Source organism: Sorex fumeus, unplaced genomic scaffold, assembly GCF_029834395.1.
Source record: "Sorex fumeus unplaced genomic scaffold, SorFum_2.1 ptg000034l, whole genome shotgun sequence".
Classification (NCBI taxonomy): domain Eukaryota; kingdom Metazoa; phylum Chordata; class Mammalia; order Eulipotyphla; family Soricidae; genus Sorex; species Sorex fumeus.
In genome coordinates, this window is record NW_026606091.1 from 41,961,729 (window position 1) to 41,980,873 (window position 19,145).

Below are 19,145 nucleotides of genomic sequence, written 5' to 3' on the forward strand. Positions count from 1 at the left end.
GGAAAAGGATACAGAGAACAGTCTTAACGATAAGTGGCCTTATCTTTAAGACCTACTTAAAGGAAATATGAGACCTAGTCTTCCCACTGGACTTCAAGTTTGTGTTCTGATATAAAAGTTTCCTTCGTTTTATAGTATAAAGATGTCGACTGCTCTCCGTTTAGGGAATAGGGAAGTTCTGGAATATTCCATAAGGAAGAGAAAAGGCAACAGATATCCATCCCTGCTGAGAACAAACAGTGATGCTTCTTTTTTTCTTTAAGCACTCTTGGGTTTTCCTCTGAGTTGAGTCTACTCTTAGCCCGTTCGGACACAGTTCAACAACAGGTTTCTCTGCATGGAAAGAGAAATCTGTTTATGTTAAGAAGCTTTGTTCTGAAAAGCTGAAAGTAGCTAGAGAACTTTCTGGATTGCTGTTGCCAATCTCTCTGGGGCTGTTTCTTTATCTTTCCATCTCTCCTTTCCTACCTGTCTTCCTCTTTTTTTCCCGTCTCTCTTCCTCCACGGAACTGAGAATACTATTTACTATTTGCCCATAGGTGTCCAAAAAATCAGTGAATCTCTTTGCTGTCTGACTGAAATGTCACTCACTCTGAAGTATTGGACATAGGGGGTAGAGGGCTAGGTCCTAGTTGCCTGGATATTTCCAAAGTTTCCCACATCTTTCCAGAGCCTTTGGCATGTACATTTTGTGACAATTCACCCTTCTTTGAGGAGAGCACTCCTGGCTAGGACATCCACTGGTAAGCTGGGACAATCTGCACAGGATGTTTCTGGCAAGAATTCTTGGCCTGAGTCGTCCCACCTGCTGTGCTGCCTCGGTCACTCGCCACTGTTCTCCCAGCCCATGTGTCCCCCTGGCTCTGTGCCCCTTGCAGTTGGAGAGAGCATGAGTGGGGTCACTGCAGAGCAAACAGGTTGAAATCAACTAATGCCCGCCTCCGTTCCATCCCCACTTCCCACCACTTCCCTTGCCTTTTGGCGTAGACTCCTCCATTTTTCTAAGACTACTATCTGGTGAGAGCACAGCACTGACACTTACTGATCACCACGACTTTTCATCCCTGAGACAGATTTCAGGTGGCAGGGAGGCACATGGAAAAATTCAGTGCCAGGACAGTACGTGCCATCCTGGCCAAGTGCCTTGCACAGGGTCCCCTCTCTTTTGGTGGCAGTATGAGGGATGTTGTTTATAGCCCCATTCTACTAGGGTCAGTATGGAGGTTAGGTGATATCTGCTTTTTCTTTCATTTGATGTCGTCGTTTGTGGTCGTTGTATTGAGGTGTTACAGGTATTGTGATGAGGAGTTTATCGTGATGAGCTGTTCTCTGGGCTTACTCCTGGCTCTGTGCTCTGGGATCACTCCTGACAGGGTTCAAGGATCCTATGTGTTGCTAGAGATCAAACCAGAGTCAGTCACGTGCAAGTGTAAGGCAAGTGCCTGCCCACTGTATTATCTCTCGGGTCATATTACAGTTGTCTTACTGTAGAGCTATGGGATTTTAATTTAATTTTTTTGTTTGCTTTTTGAGCCCAATCCCATGGTTCTCTGTGTCTACACCCAGCTTAGTGTTTGGGAGGATGGAACCAGGATCTCCCACATCCTCAGCATAGACTCTTGTCCTTTGAACTATCTCCCCAGCCAGAACAATTGAGGAAGTGAGGGAAAATGCAGACTTAAGGAGACCCCAAGTTGACTGAGATTTAGGGTGCGAGGTGCTGCAATGGTGCCATTGGTGTGAAGCAGTCTGCTGTTGTAGTTGAGATGCCTGCCTATAGTGGAAAGAAGAAAACAGATTGTGTTGCACTGAGGGCATTTCGGAGGCTTTCTTGAAACATTAAAAAAAATTGTTTTTCAGAGACCCACACACTGAAGTCTGAAAGGAATTTCTAAAGGGGCTCAGTTATCGTAGAAAGCATGTGGTCCCTACTACATCAGGATGGTGATCTGTCTATAGGTCCCCGAGACCTGACGTAGCTTAACCCAAGTCTCCTGAGCAGTGAGCATGGACACATCCAGTGAGCCCCACTGTCTCAGGCCCCCTCCCTCATAGTCCTCATACTCCTGTCACCAGTTATTACAGTCCCAATTGTCTTTTTTTTTTTTTTTTTTTTTGCTTTTTGGGTCACACCCGGCGGTGCACAGAGATCGTTCCTGGCTCATGCACTCTGGAATTACTCCTGGCGGTGCTCGGGGGACCATATGGGATGCTGGGAATCGAACCCGGGTCGGCTGCGTGCAAGGCAAACACCCTACCCGCTGTGCTATCGCTCCAGCCCCCCAATTGTCTATTTATGATGATCTTTTCTATCAAAGGAGACATCTTCACTGGGGTCTGTATTTCAGGAATCATCTGGATTGAACATGAGCTGTTGAGGACTGGTAGGAACAATCATAGCTGTGATTATTCTACACTTAGTTACTTACTGGGTAACAGGTACTATGACAAGCGCTTTCCCATATGTTATTTTTTGGAAGTCTCACCCGAGCAGATCTGTGAAGTATTGCAATTCTCCCTGATAACAAAGGAGAAAGTAGGTTCTGGAAGATCAAATGACTGATCTAAGGGTCAATGGGTAATAAGTGACATGTCTGGCCACAGGTCAAGTGTGAGCTATTGGGTGTGGTTTTCCCTTGGGAAGGTGCTTTGTGTTACCCTGTGGTCCATTCTAGTAACTGGCAGTTTTGTCGTAGATAGAATGACATGTGAGACTAGAAGTCAGAGACCAAGATCTCTTGACCCAGAGAGATATTGGGTGCTTTAGGCAGCCATGTCTACCATCTCTGTCCTGGCCAGACTATGGTGTCTGTCTCTACTCAGAATGACAGGCCAGTGGGAAGCTGGTCTTGGACAAATCAAGAGACAGTGTTGGGTATCTCCCTGGCAATTTTCAGTGGAGACTGATCTCAACGTAACAAGATGTGGCTCTTTATGCACCTGTGTTCTCCTGGCTCTATGGATGAATAAACATCCTTGGTCTCTAGGGCCTACTGTAAGAGATCTTCCTGAGGCCTTCGTTAATTAAAGTGCTTGGGATGAAAGGCTTTCAGAAAAACAGCTTCTGAACTGGCCCTGAGACTGTGCCAGTGCTTGCAAGCACAGTTGCCTTAACTTTTGTCCAGAAAAATTGATATATTTAAATGGAGTAGAAAGAGAATCCACTTCCTTTGTGGAACATGTGGAAGATTATTTCATGGATTTAGGTTGGCAGTGGCAAAAGATTGCCTTCCTCTGGTGCCTGCGTTTAACAAACATGCCACACAAGGTCAAATTCTTTGAACAAAAACATGAATCTGCAAAATTCAATTCCTACCCACCTTAAAAGGAGATAGAGCATATGCATCAGGAATAGATCTAGGACAGCTAGTGGAGTCACAGTAGCATTTAGGTGTCTAGGTGGCATTTAGGTATCTAGGTATCTAGATTCACAGTGACACTTCCATTTCTGTTTGTGTAAAGGGAAGTGGTCTTGGGAATGACAGGGGTGACATTCACCTGAGCTGTTAGACTTCAACAGGCAAAGGAGACTTAGTAGGGGATGTTTCATCCATTGGCTGAATGATTTAAAACAAAGTAATCTCTTATTCATACTTCTGAGTGGAAAGCAAGGTGTCACCAGGGTTTCACCTGGGCAGAGGGTCTTTTCTCTGAAAGATCTAGAGAAAAATGACTCTTTTGCTTTTCGTAGTTTCTAGTGGCTCTTGATTTGCCTGGTATTTCCTCCCTGAAAGCCACATGTCCTGCCACTCTGCCTCTGGCCTCAAAGGGAATGATTTCCTACCCTTCAAGGCAGCCTATATCTCCATATGCCCTTACTCTTCCTGCAAGAGTGCCGCTTGCTAAACATGGGCCACCTGCATCCAATTTTGACCTTGTTTTCACTATGACATCAGCAAAGTTCTAGGTACTCCTAAGTTCATATATTGTCCATTTGGATGTAAGTTCCTGGGAGACACTCTTTGATCCACTACATGGGTTTAGTTGTAAGCGACTGGGAGAAATAACTAAACAAACCATAACCCACTCAGATGAGTGGAAAATGTGTTCATATACTAATAAATTCATGTCAGATAGTTCTACATACCTGAAGGGAATCAGAAGCAAGACTAGAACCTTCTGCTCTGAAGTCTTTGGATACCAAGGTAGAAATGTGCGAATTTCCCAGCAGAAAGATGGAAAACTCAATTCTACAGAAAGTCTTAGTGAATACCAAATTAGCAAAGGACTAGAAAAACTATCCCTTTCAAGAACCCAACATGTGGACCAGATATACCTTTTAGGTGAGCCAGGGTTGAACCAGTTTAACCAGGAAAAAACAAAACCCGAGGCTTTTGTTTTGAGAACAAAGTTTATGTTAGGACTCTTGTTAGATTTTGATTCATGCACCAAACAGGTGTGGAATAGCAGCTGAGCGCAGGCACTTACAGTCCATCAGCGGGACTTTAAGTTCTACAGATACAGCCATGAAGAGTCAAGCAAGATTTGTTTATGGGAGGAACTTCAGTGGGGTTCATAAACTTCAGGCACTCGAATGGGGGAAGAGAGGTGATACACACGTGAATAGTTTTCAGAGTACAAATCCACAAAACTTACCATCGTCCAAGTACTAAACCTCAGAAATCACTCTGTCGCAGGTAACTTGCGCACCTGCAGTGAACCTGAAAAATTGAGCCCAGATGGAATTTAGAGATGAAATAGAGTTTTGCCAAAGATTCACATTATAATTATGGAGCCGTAGTCTAATCTCTGCTATTGGTCTCCAGTTGGCACATTAACCTAAAGTTTCTGTTTCCCAGTCTGTAACCCTGGTACTTAGATAAGCATTGGATTTCATTGAATCCTGCAGGTGGGCATCTTTTTGGAACAGAACTAATCTCCCCGAATTGATCTGATCAGTATCATTTTTCTTGAGAAAAAAAACTGCAGCCCGAGAACCCATCTTAAATTTTATACGTGAGATGACATGTCACACAACCTGTCAGATATTTTTGCTTGCTAGAATGGGAGGGTTTGTCCTCCGCTCTCTCTGCCTTGAGGGTAGAAGCTCAACCAACATTAATGTTTACTTCTTACCAGCAACTATTGTGCTTTTTCTATGCCTGCCTATTTATGAGTAAGTTGTAAACTAGTGTTAGTTTCTTTAGGGGAGTCATGGGACCAGTCCCAGTCACACTCGGCCAACTGCTCCAGTCTTAGTCCTGGAGATGTGCAGTGGTGCTGGAGGCCTCTGAACTACCCTGTGATGCTCAGGGTCCCCCCAGGGTTGCCTATACCTTGCTTTACAGGGAGCGATGCAGTGTGAGGGATATAACTCAGGTCCCTGTGCATACAAGACATATGCCCCTTTCCCCTAAGAGCTCTCCCTGGTCCCTATTGTGACTTCTTAATGTCTTTGTGGTACTATGTTGCAAACAGGAGGTCTCAGGTTTGACAGAGTCCTTTACTGTAATGATTCGTACACTACAGTCATTGGTGTGAATGGCAGCTATGTGTTCCCGTTGCATTCAGATGTGATGCGTTACGGGAAGGAGAAGATAAGTTGTTATCTGCCTTTCGGGGAGAATTTCAGCTTGGCGATTCCAGATGTGACAACCCTGAGCCACGCCCCCCCCCCCCCCCCCCATCGTCACATTTCTGCAGGGTGTTTTTTTTCTCCCAAGTACCAGGAGAGAAAACACACCCTCAACTCTGGTTGCTCCCCAGCACCCCTGGGCCTTGGTGCAAAATTCCTCGGGGGTGCAGCCTCCTGGCTTTCTGTCTGGAGGCAGCTCCAAGCATCTTTTGAGTAGGAGGAGATGAGAGACACAATCTATCTTATAATCCAACGGATAAGTCAAAATATTTTTCCAGCCAGGGCTGGAAGCTGAGTCACAATGAGTGTGATTCAGGCCTTGATTTCTCCCCCAAGGTCATTTAGAGAGGCGTGAAGTTGAAAAAGACCCACAGTTTTCGCTGCTGCCATAGAAAAAAGTCCTGAGTGGGAGTGTCTGTAGCCAAGATAAGGCCCACTCCATACCTGGAAACCTTGCAACTTCTAACTTACGTCTTAGGAGCGCCTCAGCCATGAATAACCTCCTTCAGAAAACACACCTGCATTTCAGAGTTGGTCTTGTTTTTGTATTTTTTTTATCTTGATCATGTTTTGATAGAAGGGGGGGGGGGAGTTAGTTTCTTTCCTAAAATGAATATCTCGGTGAAAAATCCCTGTCATTCAGAGTTTTGGTTCAGTGCTTATGTCTTAGTTTGAAAAAAGGAACTCTAGTAAAGTAGACTATATCAGTTAGCAGGTAAACTACCTTTTCTCAAATCCAGAAGCTATTTGAAAGAAATTACATGGAGCAGTTCCCCTAGGCCAAGAAGATAGTTCAAGAAAGTGAGGGCGTATAGGATGCTCACCACCACATCGTTCTCTAAGTAGTGACAGAAGTGACCCCTGAACAGTGAGCAGGGAATAGGCCCTGAACACTGCCTCCAGAGGCCCAAAAACAAATACCCCAAATATGGCTACTTATAGGCTTCTAGAGCATTTATGGCTGTTTTGTTTTTGTTTTTTTGCATTTTGGGTCACACCCAGCGATGCACAGGGGTTACTCCTGGCTCATGCACTCAGGAATTACTCCTGGCAGTGCTCGGGAGTATCATATAGGATGCTGAGAATCAAACCGGGGTCGACCACGTGCAAAGCAAATGCCCTACCCGCTGTTATCCCTCCAGCCCCCATTTATTTTTTTTTTAAATGTTAGGAATAAACAGCTGATCAAGACAATTGGGCAAATTGCATTTCCCTCGGAGCTTTATCAGGGTCGAGGAGGGCTGTGCAGGTGAGAGGGAGAAGCTGGTGTGTTCCCATGGCCACAGCTTCAGGCTGACCGAGAGGTGTGACTCAGAGGAAGTAGCTTCACAGTTCATGCTGGGACTCCGTTTCCACGTCAATAAACTGAAGATAATAAAACTGACTTTGCAGAGTGTGAGGGGGATAAAAGCTAGCAGTGAGGGCAGGCCACCTAACCAGGCTTGAAATGTAGTGAGCGCTTAATAAATTGCAGCGGTCGTTCACATTAATGATCATTGTTTAAACGTCGGGCTATTATTCCAAGTGCTCAGTTTGTGTAAAATTCATTTAGACAGGCAGAGTGAAACTGACAACTACCGAGAAGACACATCCAAAGTGATAGAGGAATTGAATTGGAGATGGCGAATGGGGGGGGGGGGGAAGGGCGGGAAATCCAAAAATTTGAAGAAGGGATCATTGGGCTGGGGAGGAACGAAGGAAGAGGCTGTTGGGGGGAAGTTCTCAAGAAGGCTGAGGCATCCTCTAGTGGAGAGTCAGACCTTGGGGTTCCCAGCTACCCTTAGTTCATAGGTCATTTCAGGCAGGAGATCCAGAGAACAAATGTAGAAGCATTTGAGTGAGACCATTCTGTGTCTGTCCCTCTTCCTTTGATCATTTCACTCAGCACACTGCTCTTCAGATCCATCCATGTAGCCACACATTGCATGAGTTCATCTTATTTGCAACTACCTATGTACACAAATATTCCACTGTGTATATGTACCCGATTTTCTTGATCCAGTAGTCTGTTCTTAGGCACTTGGATTGTTTCCAGATTTGGACTGTTGTGAATACTGCTGCAATGACCATAGGAGTGTGCGTGACTTTTCTGTACTCAGGGAAGGGACCGCTAAGACAATGATAGAGGGAAGTGGTCACTGTAAGAGGACTGGGTGCTTGAAAGGAGATAAAGTGGCATGCCTGATGCCTTCTCAGAACAGTACTGTAAACCACAGAGCCTAAAAGGAAAAAGAAAAAGGTGCCCACCATAGAGACAGGAATGGGGGCCCGAAGGAAGTGGAATTTTGGTGGAAGGAAGTAGACACTGGTGATTGGTGTTGAAACATCATCTGACTGAAACTCAATCATGAATACTTTTGTAATTTAAGATTTAGTTTATGTGGCTGGGGCTATAGCACAGCGGGTAGGGCATTTGCCTTGCATGCGGACAACCCAGATTCAATTCCCAGCATCCCATATGGTATTTTGAGCACCACCAGAAGTAATTCTTGAGTGCAGAGCCAGGAGTAACCTCTGTGCATCACCAGGTGTGACCCCCCCAAAAAAAATTCCGTGTAAAAAATATATATATATATTTTAAGTGGAATACGAAGTATTGCCTACCTGAAGTCAAGGAACCAAGCTAGCGAAAACATCAGGGTACAGTTCTGCCAGAATAGTTAGGGCAGCATTTCCTAAAATACACTGAGGACTCTGGTATGTGCTGAGTTCAGCCTGCACAAGCTTTGTGTCCACACTTAACTTACCCAAGAGCTGCTGGAATTCATCTTGACATTAGGCTTCCCAGAATGGATCTCTAGCAGACTGGTTCTGACTACTTGTACCACCTTTGTCTGGTGGTATTTTTGCTGTCACAGCCAGAAGGGAGTGTTGATCAGTGTCTTGCCATGAACAGAACAGCGCCCCCACCAATAGAACTCTGTTTTTTCCTTTGTTTGTTTGGTTGGTTTGGGGGCCATACCCAGCAGTACTTACTTACTCCTGATTCTGCTCTTGGGAATCACTCCTGCGAGTGCTTGGGGAACCATATGGGGTGTAGGGATTGAACCCCAGTTGGCTGTGTCAAGGCAAGTGCCTTAGCGCCTTAGCTGTTGTACTATCACTTTGGCCCCTGAAGCTTGCTGTCTGTAAGTGGGACTAGGACAACTGTTAAAGAACCCTGGGTATCAGAGCTAAAACATGTGTGGGCATCTTAGTTAAATATCAGAGCATTCCCCCTTCTTTATACACCAATACATGGAACTAAAGCGTTTGAAGGATTAAGCATTTGTTCTCTGAAAATATTATGTAGACTACATTATAATTGTGTGCCTCTCTACTTAACTGTCTGTTCTACTCTGGTTTTAAAATATCATCCATATTTCTAAATAAGCAACTGGCTCTTTGTATAAGGAAAATAACATACGCATTAAAGCTCCAGGGAGTATGTCGTAGGAACCACCTTCCACTCTGCCTCTGCCCAGCTCTTTGCTGGCCAATTAATCGCTGCATTCAAGGGCTCCCAAGGCAGCGACTCCCCTGCAGTGAGAATGTGGTGGTTGAGAGTGAAACATGATGGTGAATGGGCAGAGTTCCCCAGGGATATAACACAGGCCAGCAACAAAGCCAGGACTGGGTCGCATCAACGCACACCATCTCGATGCTCTGGAAATGCTGCTACTCAGTGATTCAGAGAATAAATCATGCTTTCTCTACTTAATAATACATTGCTGTTTCAAAATACTATAAGTATATGTTATGTGCGTCCACTGGTAAACTTTCAGAGTCTTCTGAAATCCAGACACAGCATGAAAACACACGCTATATTTGATCCTTGCATAAATAGCACAGATTTTAATTTTATCCCAGTTATGGATATCTGGCGCGTGCGCCGATACTCTGGGCAGACTGGTGTGAAATTTAATTTGAGCAGTTAAACACAAGGGTGAGAGAGTGCAAAATAAACAAGCACATGCATTTCCAGCCCTACAGCATTTGGTATGTTAACAGGAAAAGCACCCAAATCCTCGCTCTCTTTTATTTTTTTTCCCTTGTGACAATCAGATTACAGATTGCCTGAAAAGGCACAAATCCTCCATATCTCCCACGCACCCCCCCCATCCCCCAGATCCCCCGGAATGTTGCCCGCAGCCATTTCATCTGGGAGCTCTTCATGTTGGAGTTATGAATTGTAGTGAATGGAGTTATGAAAGGATACAGGTCTCTTTGTTTCCAGATTGGGTATTAGACTAGAGAGTCCCTTGGTTGCAAGTGAAGGTCAACAGTGTCCTTGAGAACATCTTGGAAAGCAAACCAGAAGAAGAATTGGAAGGTGTCTGGATTTGCAGTTCTGTAGACAGGGATATGGAGTTCTACTAGTCCTGTGACATTATCCTGGATCTTGAGAGAGTTTCTAAATCTAGAGTCCTCATTTTTTTTTTTGTTAGTGAGAGTGTGGGGTCAAAGTGATAGTACAGTGGGTAGGGTGCTTGTCTTACACATGGCTGACTGGGTTCAATCCCTGGCACCATCTCTCTCAAACCCTTCCAGGAGTGATCGATCCCTGTGCACTGGTGGCTGTTGTCCAAAATCCAAACTTCTTTTTTTTTTTTAATGCAAAAGGGAGTGTGTTGTTGAGCCTCGTACTGAGAAAATACAGGGGGCAAGATGGAGACGGGGGTGGTCAGAGAGGCACGTAGATAGAGGCTGTCAGTTTCTTTCATCCTTAAAGATACCTGTAAATTCATCCAGGGAGAGAACATCACTAAGGAAGTAGCCAGGCGTGCTGTCAGTAATTATTATTGTAGGTAAAAAAATGGCAGCCACATCCTTCCCCCTTAGCAACTACCCCATGCAGAAATAGGGAGCACGTCTGAGCCTGCCCCCTCTGTTCTTCCATCATTCTGGATTTTAAGTACATCATGAGCATCTGATCTTGTACGGGAGGAATATGTTGTTGGGGGTGAAGGGAAAGAGAGAGTGAGAGAGAGAGAGAGAGAGAGAGAGAGAGCTAGCATGCACATGTGAGTGAGTGTGTATGTGTGTGTGTGTGTGTGTGTGTGTGTGTGTGTGTGTGTGCATGCATGCTTGCATGTGTGTAGTGCACACACATGCATGCAGGTCACAGCCCCAGCCTCTGGAAAAGCTGCCAGATTGAACCGGTGAGTTTCTTCTATTCCAAAGAAAGAGCATCTGCTTACCATCATTAAAAAGTCCCATCTTTCCACTCAATTTGTTTCCACAGAAGAGCGAGTTGTCCCCATTGAAGTGTGCCGTTCCAAACTGTCAAAATACTTGCAGGGAGTAGTTTTCCGCTGTGATAAGTGTACCTTCACCTGCTCCAGTGACGAGAGCCTCCAGCAACACATAGAAAAGCACAATGAACTGAAACCTTACAAATGCCAGCTCTGCTACTATGAGACCAAGCACACGGAGGAACTGGACATCCACCTTCGAGATGAGCATAAGGTACTGGTCTGGGACCTCCTGCCTCCACTGTCTGGGGATGGGCATAGGGAGAGGGAGGAGGCCTCAGATCCCTGGGGGTGGGGAACGGGAAGGTGGGCCAGCAGAGTGGAGTCAGACCTCTCTGTGTTAGACAGTCTTGTACTAAAATAATGTTAACCAAGAGTTCATTTCTTTTATCATGATTAGTTTAGAAACTTGGAACATAGAAATGAGGGAGGAGAAAAATCACTCCTAGTTCTACCACTCCAAGCCAACTGGTTGACGTTTTCATTCCATGCCTACTTTCTTTTGTTTTATTTAATTCTGATAAGATAATTTCCTCCTTTTTAAAAAAATCTTTTGCTAACTTAACATTCTAACAGGACCATTTTTCCACGTTAATTTAAATTTATTATCACAAAGGTTAGAAATCCTTTAAAGGGCCAGTTAATAAGTATTTCGGGCTTGCCAGGCCAGATGGTCTCGTGGTAGGGGCTCCATTCTTCCTCAATAGCCAGAAAGCAGCCAGAGACCATATTAAATGAGTGGGAATGGCTTTGTGCCAATAAAACTTTATTTATAAGAGCAATATTAAATGAGGGGGCATAGATGTTTTCCAATAAAACTTTATTTGCAGAAGTAGACAGCAGGCTGTAAACCCATAGTTATGCATCCAATTTCATCTGATGGCTGGATCCCTGTATCCCCTTATTATGAAGGTTGTTTTTTTTGTCTTTTTTCCCCAAGATATCTCTACTTATATCTGAATGCTGAAAGGACTATGCAAGGTGTTTTACAAGTATGGGAGATTGATAAAGAATAGATGTGTACAGGATAAAGATGAAAGGGTTTGGGACAAAACAAAATCTCATCTGAACATTGACTAGTAGGAAGATAAAATGAGAGTGTCATAAAATGACACTTCCCATCCACTGTTTGGCACATCAGGAACAGAGACAATCCTTTCTGGTTCTCTTTATTTGATTCACAGTGCAGAGTAAGGCGAAGGAATGATGAGTATTTGTGTCATGAGAAGAGCCTATTAAAAAACTATAAAATTAACCAACAGATTTAAAACATCATGAGTGTTTACTTATGGCGCCATAAGAAGCACTTTTTATTTTATTTATTTATTTGTTTATTTATTTATTTATTTATGGTTTTGGGGTCATGCCTGGTGATGCACGTTATTCCTGGCTCATGCACTCAGGAATTACTCTTGCCGGTGCTCAGGGGACCATGTGGGATTCTGGAATCAAACCCGGGTCAGCCACGTGCAAAGCAAATGTCCAACCCACTGTGCTATCGCTCCAGCCACACTTTTGATATTTTTTCCTTCATATTCTCTGCTGTGGAAATCCAACTCTTCTTTCTGACCTTATAACCTCAAGTTCTAAAGACTGTACTCTGAATTATCTATACCAAAGATAGAGATTTTTGCAGTCTAGAGGGTTGAGAGAGAAGGCTGAGTTATCACTTGTTCACAACTGAATGATTTTATAGTAGCTTTCCTGATGGAATGGAATACATTCATTTTTCCGATATCAGCACACACCCTGCCCCCCAAATAAATTGAAAGCAGAGAGGAAAAGCCTGAATTCTCTCACTTAAAAACGTTAATATCTTTTCTTATTCAAACTTCCTAGGTTTTTCTGCCCCACGCTCAAAGGAAAATCACTCATCCATTTCAGACCAAGGTTTTCTACATTCATGCACACCTATCTTATTTTTGTAGCTATCTCTGATCTTTGTATTATAGTATTCCAGCCTTAAGGCTAATATTTTGGGACAGAGCTTGCCAGGAAGATAAATTCTTCCCTAATTGTTCATATAGTAGCTTGTGAGTCACTGGAGACATTTACAAAAGATTAGAAACTACACCTGATGTAGAACCAGAGTCTGCCAGAACAAGATGGAAGGAAGGAACTTCAGACCAAGACAGCAAGGAGCTTTAGGAATAGAGGGTGTCAGTAAAGAGCTTTTGGAGAGAAACGGGGCTTGAATCTTCTCTTAACCACTTACTATACAAGTTCAGCAAGCTAACTTAAATGTCCATGTCTGTTCTCTGATTTGTAAATGGGAATAGTTGATTTCTTTCTCTGGAATTTTGTAAGATTAAGTGAAACTCTGCTATTTCCCCTCACCTTGAGACCCAATGGTTATAAATTGAACTGTGCTCGGGTTTAATAGCAATTGTGCCTATCATTCAGGTGGTTATGTTTCTAAAGGCCTACAGTATATTATAAAATTACTAATGAAGCCTTGCATTTCAGACATAGCCTTGATGTTATATTTCTGTTATGCCGTGTTATGTTCTTTAATTTTACTCTTTCTTGTGGTTGACCAGCTTATTAAGTCCAATGAGCACCTAATTGAGGCTAAAAAATTGCCACTTGCAGCATGCCTAATGGTTTTCATCTTTGTCTCAATTGTTTATGAGATTCCCTGCTTATCACTGGTAGCAGTACACTCTCCCGTTTCCTAGAATTTCTTTTCTAAAGAAAAGCGTATAGAGAGCTTCATTCTAAATTCTAAAGATAAAATTTTTGAAATCATTATCCAAACACTGTTTTGTAAACAAAAATAACACTGCTGTTAAATAGATTGTTTGGCTGATGAACAGTGACATGAAGAACTAAATATTTTGTTTTTAAATTTTTCATTATTTTTGGTTTGGGGTCTACACCCTGCTGTACTCAGGGCTTAATTTTGGCTCTTTGCTCAGGGATCACCCCTGGCATTTCTCGGGTGGTTGTATGCAGTGCTGGGGATCCAATGCACCTGTCACATACAAGTGCCTTAACACCTATATAATCTCTCTGGCCACTTGGTAACAGTGATAAGAGATATGCAAAACTACCATATACATATATCAAGAGATATTTAACAAGTATCAGGGTGAGGGGCTGGAGAAATAGTACAGCAGGGAGGGCGTTTGCCTTGTACGTGACTGACCCAGATTCTATTCCCAACATCCCATACGGTCCCCCAGCACAGCCAGGAGTAAGTCCTGAGTGCAGAGCCAGGAGTAACCTCTGAGCATCACCAGGTGTGACCCAAAAAGAAAAAAAAATTAAAAAAAAAAAAGTACCAGGGTGAACATCCATGTCAAGAGAGGGGTTCGGCAGGGTGATACCATTTCACCTAAACTCTTCAGTGCCACCCTCGAGAATGTCATGTGATGACTGGAATGGGAAGGAATGGGAGTGAAGATAGACAGTCGGCAACTATAGTACCTCTGTTTTGCTGATGACATAACAAACATTAGCCAAGTGGCACAAATGTTGGCCGACTTCGACTGTGAGTGTGGAAAGGTCAGACTACAGCTGAATCTCACAAAGACAATGTTTTGAGAAACGGTCTCATTCCTGACGTTCCATTCCCTCTCAACGAAACAAACATCTCTGAATGCAACAGTTATGTGTACCTAGGTGGAGAAGTCAACATGACGAATTACCTGGCACCTGAGTTGCGCAGGAGGAAGAGAGGGGCTTGGAACGCCTTCAAGAGCATCGAAGAAATATTTAAGAGGACAAAGAACCTCCGGCTCTAGGCACATCTCTTCGATTCCACTGTTCTTCCTGCATTAACATATGCCTCAGAGACCTGAGCCCTACGAAAATGGGATGAGAAGGCTATTTGGGTCTCCCAAAGAGGAATCGAAAGAGCTATGCTTGGAGTATCACGCTTCACTCAAGTGAGAGAAAGAATCCGGAGTTCTGACCTCCATCGACAATCAAGAATCAGGGACGCTGTCTCGTTTGCCAAGGTTTCGAAAATCAAATGGTCTGGACACGTAATGAGATTTGGAGATCACTGCTGGACTAGAGCTATTACCGACTTGATTCCATGAGACATCAAAAGATAGGGTGTCCTCCCACCCTCCCACCTATGAGATGATCAGATTTCTTCGTCAAGACCCTGAACAATTGGTTTGAGACTCTTTGTGTTCCTGGAACGAGCAGACCACATTGGGCTACACTAGCACGTGACAGGGACGAAAGAAGACATTACTGGTGCCCGCTCGGGCAAATCAGTGAGTAATAGGATGTCAAGTGATCAAATGATCAGGGTAAAAGATATACAAAAATCTCATCTTGCCATTTCGGAAAGGGCAGAAGAGTATCAGTGTACCATGTATTAAAAAGAAATTTGCTGATAATTGAGTGCAAAAGTTAAGGACTGTAAGACAATAACAAGAAACTGAGACCCAAGAATTGAAGAGGAAGAAATAAAACTGTATTCAGGTACCAGAGAAAAGAACATGTGTTTGCCCTGCACCCAGCCATGTCAGGTTCCATCTCTGGCTCAGCTCCCAGGACCACCAGGAGAGATCCCTGAGCCAGGTGCAAGCCCTGAGCACCTCCAGGTATGGCCCCAGAACAACAACAAAAAAATAATCCACTGTATTCAGAGAAAATGTGAACTTTGTAGCTGGAAAATACTAAGGAACAAATTTTTAAATCACTAGACTATTAGTTTAGCAAAGTTGCAACCATAAAACCAATATACAAAAATTATTGTATTTCTATAAACTAGTAATGAGAATCTGAAAATGAAATTTGAAAATGATCCATTTTATTTATAATAGCATCAAAAAGAACAAAATACTTAAATATATTTAATAAACAGTGAGAGCTATACAAAAAAGCTACGAAACACTGTTGAGAAAAAAATAAAGTAATGTGATATACACCTTATTTATGTATAAGATTACTCAATACTAGTAATTTTTTCCCAATTAAGCTATAATTTCATTAGAGTCCCCCTGGATGTGGTCAAATCCTCTCTCCCCCAGGGAAAAAAAAAGAAGAAAAAACTTTAAATAAACATTTTACCAATGAAGTTTTTTTTTTAATACCAATTAATCACATGGAAAGGTGTGATGTTAAGTAAAAAGTCATTATTAGGGAATGCAAATCAAATCTACAGTAAGATATATATTGGTAGAGTGGTAGACTGGAATGGTTAAAAGTAAGGAGACTAATGCTGGAGCATTGGCAAAGTGATTAAGAATCAAAAAATTAACACTGGTTTCAATGTAATTTATTTTTTAATTGAGTTGACATTGGTTTAATACAGCCATGTGTTGATAATTTTAGAGGTGATAGTTCACACCTCTTCAAATATGTGTTAGAACTCCACTCCCATAACCAAGTCCATGTACCTTTTTTTTTTCTTTTGAGTAACCTCAGCTATACACAAGGGTTACTCCTGGCTTTGCACTCAGGAATTACTCCTGGCGGTGCTCAGGGGACCATATGGGATGCTGGGAACCGAACCCGGGTCGGCCGCATGTAAGGCAAACACCTTGCCCGCTGTGCTATCGCTCCAGCCCCCCATGTACCTTTTTACTGCAGTCCATTGGACTTCCATCACCCTTTGCTCCCACTTCCCTCTCCCTTTGGTCACCTCAGTTCTGCAGTTAGAATCCAAGGGTTTGTCTTTTCCCTGGTTTTGTTTCTTTATATGCCACCTGGGAATGATGTCATCCATTATGCTTTTTTTTTCTCACTTAATATTTTGCTTAACCTAACTGCTCTTAGTTCTATCCATATTGTCACAAGAGGCTGTGTTTCATTGCCTCATATTCCATTCTGTATGTATACCACATTTCCTTTATTCAGTTATCTATTTTGGGGCACTTTGATTGTGTCAGTTTCTTGGCTATTGTAGTTTCTTTACTATTTTTCATAAAGATGTGAGGTGGGGCTGGAGTGATAGTACAGCAGGTAGGGCGTTTGCCTTGCACACAGCCGACCCAGGTTCTAGTCCAGTATCCCATATGATCCCCCGAGCACCACCAGGAGTAACCCCTGTGCATCGCCGTTGTGACCCAAAAAGCAATAAATAAATTAATTAATTAATGCTAGTTATTTTAAATAAATATATAAAATAAAGATGTGAGGTGATGTTATATTGAACTTTTGATTTGCATTTTCTGAAAATTAGTGATGATAAACATTTTTTAATGTGCCTCTTGTTCACCTGTATGACAGCTCTTCTCATTTTTTTGATGGCATTATAGTTTTTGTTATAGAGTTTTACGAGTTCTTCATATAAATCATATCTTATATAATTGCATATGGCTTTTCAGCTATACAATTTATAGATGTTTTCTCCCATTTAATGTAATGTCTTTGTCTTAATGATAGTTTCTTTTGTTGTGTAGAGGTTTTCCCATCCATTTTGAGTTTATTTTTGTTTATGGTGAGGTGTTGGTCTAGTTTCATACTTTGGCATGTTACTATCTAATTTTCCCAGTATTGTTATGTTGAGGAGAGTTTCTCCATTATATGCTTTTAACTTTTTTTGTCATAGATGTCATAAATTGACTATTCACTGATATGTAGAGTTATTTCATTCCAATGCTAATTATATATATATATATATATATATATATATATATCACTGTATCACTGTCTTCCTGTTGTTCATCGATTGCCTCGAGAAGGCCCCAGTAATATGTCTCCTTCGTCCTAGCCCTGAGATTTTAAAAAGTCCCACATTCGAGGCTTTTTCGGGGTCAGGAGAATGAGACCCATAATTGTTACTGGTTTTTGGCATCTTGAGTACGCCACGGAGAGTTTGCCAGACTCTGTCGTGTGGGCAGGATACTCTCAGTAGCCTGCAGGTTCTCCAGAGTAAGAACTAGATAAGATGTCGTGGCCGCGCGCTTCCAGGAGCAGGATTTTATAGTCTCTGGGTGTTGGCCATTCATGGGATTACACGGCGCCGGGGCAGTTGATGGGTGTAACACCTACATACTGGAAGATGGGGGATCTGGGTGGAGGAGGTCCCAGTCCCAATTCGAGCAGACTTGGAGATCTATGCCCTGGGTCCTGCACACCTGGGTTCCTCGGCGGGTTCCTTCATATGTGAGGCTCGTCCGAACATGTGGAGAGTGGTCTTAAGCATGGCTGTGGCTGGAACTGGAGATCTTCAGCTGCCGGGCTCTGCTTGGGGTGGGGAGGGAAACTCAACCCACCCTCCTCCAAGGGGTCCAGGTGAGGACAGCCAGGCGCAGAGGCAGGAGACAGGAGGCAGGAGACTCTGGGCTGGAGTGATAATTACTGTTTTGATTACTGTAACTTTGTAACATAGTTCAACACCAGGAAATATGGCATCTCCATTTTTTTTCCTTCTTTTCAGCGTTCCTTTCACTATTGGCACCTTTTGTGGTTGCATATCACTGTCACTGTCCTCCCGTTGTTCTTCAATTTGCTCGAGCGGGCCCAGTAATGTCTCCAGTGGAGACTTTGTTGTTACTGTGTTTGGCATATCAAATACATCACGGGTAGCTTGCCAGGCTCTGCCATGCGGGCGAGATACTCTCGGTAGCTTGCCGGGCTCTCCAAGAGGGGCGGAGGAATCAAACTCAGGTCAGCCATCTTGGCTGCGTGCAAGGGTCTTGGCCGTTGATGGGATTACACGGTGCCGGGGCAGTTGGTGGGTTGCATATAAATTTCAGTAATATTTGTTCTATTTTATTGAGGAGTGCTATAGGGATTTTGTGTATTGCTTTGGGTAGGATGGCAATTTTTTTTTCTTTTTGGGTCACACTCGGCAATGCTCAGGGGTTACTCCTGGCTCATGCACTCAGGAATCACTCCTGGCGGTGCTCGGGGGACCATATGGGATGCTGGGAATCGAACCTGTGTCGACCATGTTGGCTGCGTGCAAGGCAAACGCTCTACCTGCTGTGCTATTGCTCCAGCCCCTAGGATGGCAAATTTTGAAGTGTTAATTTTTCCAACTTATGAGCACAAAATAACTCTATTATCTGTTGTCATCTCTTCAAATTGTTTAAACGTGAAATATACACTGACCATTTTATCTCACAATTCTGTTTTCTCTTAAAGTGAGTGAAGAAACAAAATGTGCTATGTCCATATAATGGAATACTGTCACTCTCACTGTCCTCCCGTTGTTCATCGATTTGCTCAAGCAGGCCCAGTAACGACTCCATCGTCAGACTTTTTGTTACTGTGTTTGGCATATCGAATACATCACGGGAAGCTTGCCAGGCTTTGCCGTGCAGGCGAGATACTCTCCGTAGCTTGCCGGGCTCTCCGAGAGGGGCAGAGGAATCGAACTGGGGTCGGCCATGTTGGCTGCGTGCAAGGCAAACGCCTTACCTGCT

At 43.3% G+C, this 19,145-nt stretch overlaps 1 protein-coding gene across 4 annotated transcripts in view; it reads left to right on the forward strand.

Annotated features, from left to right (window-relative positions):
- The window catches only part of ZNF462 (zinc finger protein 462), a 155,732-nt gene that overhangs the window by 118,517 nt on the left and 18,070 nt on the right, over positions 1 to 19,145 (forward strand). For all 4 annotated transcript variants that reach the window (XM_056117031.1, XM_056117032.1, XM_056117033.1 and 1 more), the window contains exon 10: positions 10,800 to 11,023. In XM_056117031.1, coding sequence (XP_055973006.1) covers positions 10,800 to 11,023 — 224 coding nt within the window. The remainder of the gene's footprint in view (positions 1 to 10,799; positions 11,024 to 19,145) is intronic.